The 6,197-nt window shown below is 42.7% G+C and overlaps 1 protein-coding gene across 3 annotated transcripts in view; it reads left to right on the plus strand.

The window, feature by feature from the left end:
• Positions 1 to 728, plus strand: part of LOC134218500 (tyrosine-protein phosphatase non-receptor type 4) — a 34,984-nt gene extending 34,256 nt beyond the window's left edge. For all 3 annotated transcript variants that reach the window (XM_062697594.1, XM_062697595.1, XM_062697596.1), the window contains one exon: positions 16 to 728. In XM_062697594.1, the coding sequence (XP_062553578.1) occupies positions 16 to 342 (327 nt within the window). In that variant the 3' untranslated portion in view covers positions 343 to 728. The remainder of the gene's footprint in view (positions 1 to 15) is intronic.
• Positions 729 to 6,197: the final 5,469 nt, after the last annotated feature.

Here is a 6,197-nt window from a genome sequence, read left to right on the forward strand (position 1 = left end):
TCTCCTCATTCACAGAGTCAGTATCGCTTTGTTTGCGAATGCATCTGTGCAGCCTATCGAAAAATGGTAACCAAAGAAGTGGTGGAAACTGCTCCACATAAATCCAGTACGGCCACAAACGGTGCTACTGCCCCATTGGTATCTTCTAGTGATGAAGATTCGAGTTCTCCGTTGGAAGAAGCTCCGCTGGAAGGATCACCTCTGGTGCGCAAAGCCCCACTGGCAGTAGAAACGACGAGTCTTACCACCACTCCAACCACCAACAATGTTACACCCACTAATGGAAACGATGCAGCTACTGTTACTACTGCCATCAACGGGAACGCCCCGGGGGATTCCTGACGAGAAACTGTAGTTTAGGTTCCTTCTTTTTGTCCTTTTGTTCGAATTGTTTTATTCTCGTCCTATTTATACAACGCGCGCAGCTTGTGCAAGCAGCTATTAACAAACATATTTATCTACATATTACGCATATAGTTTCTGATTACGACAGTGTAGGCGGCAATCTGTATCATCCATACGCAATTGTATCTTCGTAAATATAATCAGTGGTTTATATTAATAAGTGTCATCGTACGTTTTACGCGACAAATATCATTTAATCTGTGCTATTTAATCAGTCAGTACCATATATCTTTCTCTATAACTCTCTTGTAGACTAGTGAGCAACAGTAGAGATTTATTATGTATTTAGACGTATGTATCAGAAGATTATAAACTGTTCATTACTCCTTTGTATTTTTCTCGTCCCCAATCACCACCGCTGAAACCCCATTATGGTGGTTTATGGAGCCAATCGCCCCGAGAATTAGTCCCTGTCCAAACCTTTTTACCAACGATTTCTCAATTCATAGTTTGGTATATGAAATAAAACAAAACTGTTTGAATAATAAAAAGTTTTTTTATTTATTTCTATTGAAGATCATTGAATTATCATTCGAATAAGTAATTGAACATTGCCCCGATTAAGAAAAAAAGATCGATGTGCCTTCCATGCCGGAAGATCCTTTGTGGACTGTCCTTGAAGATGATATTCCGTCATCGATTGAGGTATGCAACAGGAAAGGAAAGATTTTCTATAATGCAAAATGCGACTAAAAAAATGCTTTGTGTGTCAATCGGAAGGACACCGGAAGAATTCCTGTCCAGAAAGATTGAATCGGAGTCAGCAGAAATCCTATGCGGGAATAGTTAGAAACATAGACCAACACCAGAAGCCGAATCCAATAGTTGATGAAATTATTGAATGTTAGATTTTTCCCATATAAATATTTTTTTATTTATATGAATGATTTGTTTATCGGCTTTATCGGTCAGTTCTACTCAAAGTATGAGGGAGTAGGTAATCGAAAGATAATTGAAAATCAACAGATTGAAAGCCGTTCGCTATGGCGCGAACAAGTATGAAACGATAGAGTGTGAAAGGGAAGAAGGAAGACCATCTATTGAACAGCACACAATCGAAGCGTGAATCTTCTTGCCTAACGTCCTGGTAGTGGACGGCGTGGTTAGTGGTATGGAAACGGTGGTTTCTGAGATTTTCAGATCGAGAAACATTCCGGAACATCCAGGAAGTCCGAGTAATCAAGGTAAGTGATCAAAAAGTTCTGCAGGATAGGTTATTTTATTTCATCACTATTACTCACTAGTCAGACATTTAAAAAAAAAATTATAAATGAAATGTTGGTTTGTTTGGTGTGCTGAATTGTGTCGGAATTGGTGCTTTCTTTGGCATATGTGATTTCTGTAAAAATAAGGAAGGTTATTCTAGGTAAACTGTTTATAACTATTTGTAGAGCTTAATCATCCTTTCAATATGCTTGGAAGCCTCCTTTCAAGAAGCTTGGAAGCCTTCTTTCAAGAGGCTCGGAAGCCTCCTTTCAAGAGGCTCGGAAACCACCTTTCAAGAGGCTTGGAAGCCTCCTTTCGAGAAGCTTGGAAGCCTCCTTTCGAGAGCCTTGGAAGCCTCCTTTTGAGAGCCTTGGAAGCCTCCTTTCAAGAGGCTCGGAAGCCTCCTTTCGAGAGGCTCGGAAGCCTCCTTTCGAGAGGCTCGGAAGCCTCCTTTCGAGAGGCTTGGAAGCCTCCTTTCGAAAGGCTTGGAAGCCTCTTTTCGAGAGCCTTGGAAGCCTTCTTCCGAGAGGCTTGGAAGCCTCCTTTCGAGAGGCTCGGAAGCCTCCTTTCAAGAGGCTCGGAAACCACCTTTCAAGAGGCTTGCAAGCCTATTGCGAGAGGCTTGGAATCCTCCTTTCGAGAAGCTTGGAAGCCTCCTTTCGAGAGCCTTGGAAGCCTCCTTTCGAGAGCCTTGGAAGCCTCCTTTCGAGAGGCTCGGAAGCAGTGTTGTGATTAATCATTATCAGACGATCATGATTGCAATTTTCATGTGAAAACTTCTCACGTGAAAACAGTAGGCAAGTTGTCGCCGGCGACAACTTCTCAAATTTTGTACTCAAACGATAATAAACACAGAATTTTCATTCAATCATTAATCTTTACTAATAATAGCTAATTGCCAACAGTCCCGTTTTATCTTCTATTTGGCGTCATAGCTTCATGCTAGTAAGGAAAAAGAGTTCAAAATGTAACGGTAAATGCTGTAAATCAAGATCCGATTTTCAAACGATTCTTAATCGCTGATAATTTAAAAGTAAAATCGCCGGTGAGTTTGATCATTCTCGATTTTTCGAAAATTTGATTTTTCCCAACCCTGCTCGGAAGCCTCCTTTCGAGAGGCTCGGAAGCCTCCTTTCGAGAGGCTTGGAAGCCTTCTTCCGAGAGGCTTGGAAGCCTCCTTTCGAGAGGCTTGGAAGCCTCCTTTCGAGAGGCTCGGAAGCCTCCTTTCAAGAGGCTCGGAAGCCTCCTTTCAAGAGGCTCGGAAGCCTCTTTTCAAGATGCTCGGATGCCTCCATTCAAGAGCCTCGGAGCCTCCTTTCAATAGGCTCGAAAGCCTCCTTTCAAGAGGCTCGGGAGCCTGCTTCCAATAGGCTCGGAAGCCTCCTTTCAAGAGGCTCGGAAGCCTCCTTTCAACAGGCTCGGAAGCCTCCTTTCAAGAGGTTCGGAGGCCTCCTTTCAAGAGGTTCGGAGGCCTCCTTTTAAGAGGCTCGGAAGCCTCCTTTCAAGAGGCTCGGAAGCCTCCTTTCAAGAGGCTCGGAAGCCTTCTTTCAAGAGGCTCGGAAGCCTCCTTTCAAGAGGCTCGGAAGCCTCCTTTCAAGAGGCTCAGAGCCTCCTTTCAAGAGGCTCGGAAGCCTCCTTTCAAGAGGCTCGGAAGCCTCCTTTCAAGAGGCTCGGAAGCCTCCTTTCAAGAGACTCGGAAGCCTTCTTTCGAGTGGCTCGGAAGCCTCATTTCAAGAGGCTCGGAAGCCTCATTTCAAGAGGCTTGGAAGCCTCCTTTCAAGAGGCTTGGAAGCCTCCTTTCGAGAGGCTTGGAAGCCTCCTTTCAAGAGGCTTGGAAGCCTTCTTTCAAGAGGCTTGGAAGCCTCCTTTCACCATGTATTTTTGCATATGCAAGGCTGCCTTACACCTCGGGAAAATTTTCCGCCGGAATTTGGTCCCCGTGTATTTTAAATGGGGCCGGGAATTTTCCGTGCCCAAATTCCGAAAACATCGCATATGTAAAAATGCATGGGGAAAAAATCCGCGAACCAAATTCCCGAGGTGTGAGGCTAGCTTTACACCTCGGGAAAATTTTCCGCCGGAATTTGGTCCCCGTGTATTTTAAATGGGGCCGGGAATTTTCCGTGCCCAAATTCCGAAAACATCGCATATGCAAAAATACATGGGAAAAAATCCGTGGACCGAATTTCCGAGGTGCGAGGCTACCTTAAGGCTACCTTACACCTCGGGAAAATTGTCCGGCGGATTTTGATTTCCCGTGCATTTTGAATGGGGTCAGGATTTTGATTTTCCTTGCCCAAATCCTGAAAACATCGCATATGCAAAAATACATGGGGAAAAATCCGCCGACCAAATTCCGAGGTGTGAGGGTACCCTTAAGGCTACCTTACACCTCGGGAAGAATATCCGGCAGATTTTGATCCCCGTGCATTTAAATGGGGCCGGGATTTTGATTTTCCGTGCCCAAATCCCGAAAACATCGCATATGCAAAAATACATGGGGAAAAAATCCGCCAACTAAATTCCCGAGGTGTGAGGCTACCTTTAACACGGGGACCAAAATCCGGAAATTGGTCCGCGGATTTTTTCCCCATGTGTTTTTGCATATGCGATGTTTTCGGGATTTGGACACGGAAAATCAAAATCCCGGCCCCCTTTAAAATACACGGGGACCAAATTCCGGCGGAAAATTTTCCCGAGGTGTAAGGTGCTACCATATATTTACCATATACCATTATAATGTCACCCTACCCAAACACAACCAAAATCGATGGAAGCGCCATCCGGCCACCATTGACCACCTACAAAAAAAAAATCAACCGTTAAAAACCCAAATTAATCCACCTAGCGGTGACGATGCCTTTCTCGATTAAATCAAGATATACTGAAGGTGGTAACTTCGTTTTTTCCAATTCCTACACGCAAAAAAATATTGTAGTCTAAACTACCATTCCGAGGGTTATTTTAAGAATACGCACCGACGATTTTCAGCAGATAACAAACCCGTTTGATTTTACCATGCGCGCAGTAAAAATCAACTGTGGTCCATGCGGATTGTTGTCACATGAACTGAAACAGTGGTGAATTTCTCTGATACCATGGTAAAATTTACTGAAATTTCATGGTAGTTTTAAAAACAGAGCGTATAACGAGCCTGGATTAAAAACAAAGAGACGCAATACTCCTACCTTTAATAACCTTGTGCTCGATTGAATAACCGATTTGACAGCAAATGCGCTGTTCCTATTTTGACCCTTCATCTCTTTGTTATGAGTGCAGCCTCTTTAAGAGCGTAGTCTACAAAATAGTAGTTTTTACCACAGATTTTTTTTCTGTGTATCTACCGTCGTCGGGGGTGACAATGGGTCAAATGGGGGTGAGAATGGGTCACTGTTTCAACTACTTAGAATGCTTGTAGAATGGATTGGATGTATCTGAGAGCAAGAAGACTAAAATATAAGACACCTTTTTGAACGATTTTACGCTACGACCTTCAGGCTGCCGGTGAGAGCGATGACCCATTGTCACCCCCGATGGCGGTACCAAAAATGTTGGCAATTTTGTTTTTTTTTGTAAAATAAACATAATACATTATGTTATAATCAAGTTATGACGATCGTGAAATTTACTTTCATCCATTTTTGACAGAGAAATTTTTTCAAGTATTGTTATTTGTAACACATATTGATATAATTGTTATGACTAACTGGTCGGGTTGGTAGTTGGTATATAACATCATTGGTCTCCAAGACTTCTTTAAAAGGTTCGATTTTGGAGTGAAATGTACACCAACATTTTGAAAATTAAGCCAATAACTCTCAAGGCCGACTAGAATATGACTTAAGTCGAGTCAAGTACGAGACACTGAAGACGGCCTTACTTTTGAGGTCGAAATACGTATCTGTCAAGATACAATTAAGAGGTGGAATTCAATGGGATTGTATAAACTCGTCTTATGACAGGTGAAAACATTCCACTAAAAAGCTCAAAATAATTTTCTTATCAGTAATTAACTATTTTAACGCCTCCTTTCAAGAGGCTCGGAAGCCTCCTTTCAAAGGCTCGGAATTAAAAGATGACAGCTGACCGTAGCTTCATTATTGAAAATGGTGCCCTTGCAAACGCAAGGCCCTTAAGATGCTCGGAAGTTTCTTTTAAAAGGTGTGGAAAGCTACTTTCAAGAGTGTCGTAAGCCTCTTTTTACGAAGCATGACGTATAAACTTAATTTGAATTATAAGCTTCACGGAATAGCGAAAACTTCAGACATCTTTTTGGTGAGCCTGGTCATATGTCTTAAGTAATGCTTTTTTCATTTACAGCAACAAATAGGGAGTACCTTAATGAAGGACAATGCTCTTAATAAAAAGGTTGAGAACCGCTGATTTAGTCGATGATAGTCTATCGATTTTGTTTGGCATCGCGTCGGCGAGCTCCCCTGTAAAAGTCCCATAAGGCTCGGTGAAACAATCTATAAATTCGTCGGGAACCAAATCGGTCGACCCTGTTGGAATATCAGATAGTGTGCGACGCTTCGCTGTAGATCGAAGATGGATAGGAAACAGGCGCCAGTTGGTTGTAGTTGCTC

The sequence above is a fragment of the Armigeres subalbatus genome, chromosome 2, assembly GCF_024139115.2.
Source record: "Armigeres subalbatus isolate Guangzhou_Male chromosome 2, GZ_Asu_2, whole genome shotgun sequence".
Taxonomy (NCBI): Eukaryota; Metazoa; Arthropoda; class Insecta; order Diptera; family Culicidae; genus Armigeres; species Armigeres subalbatus.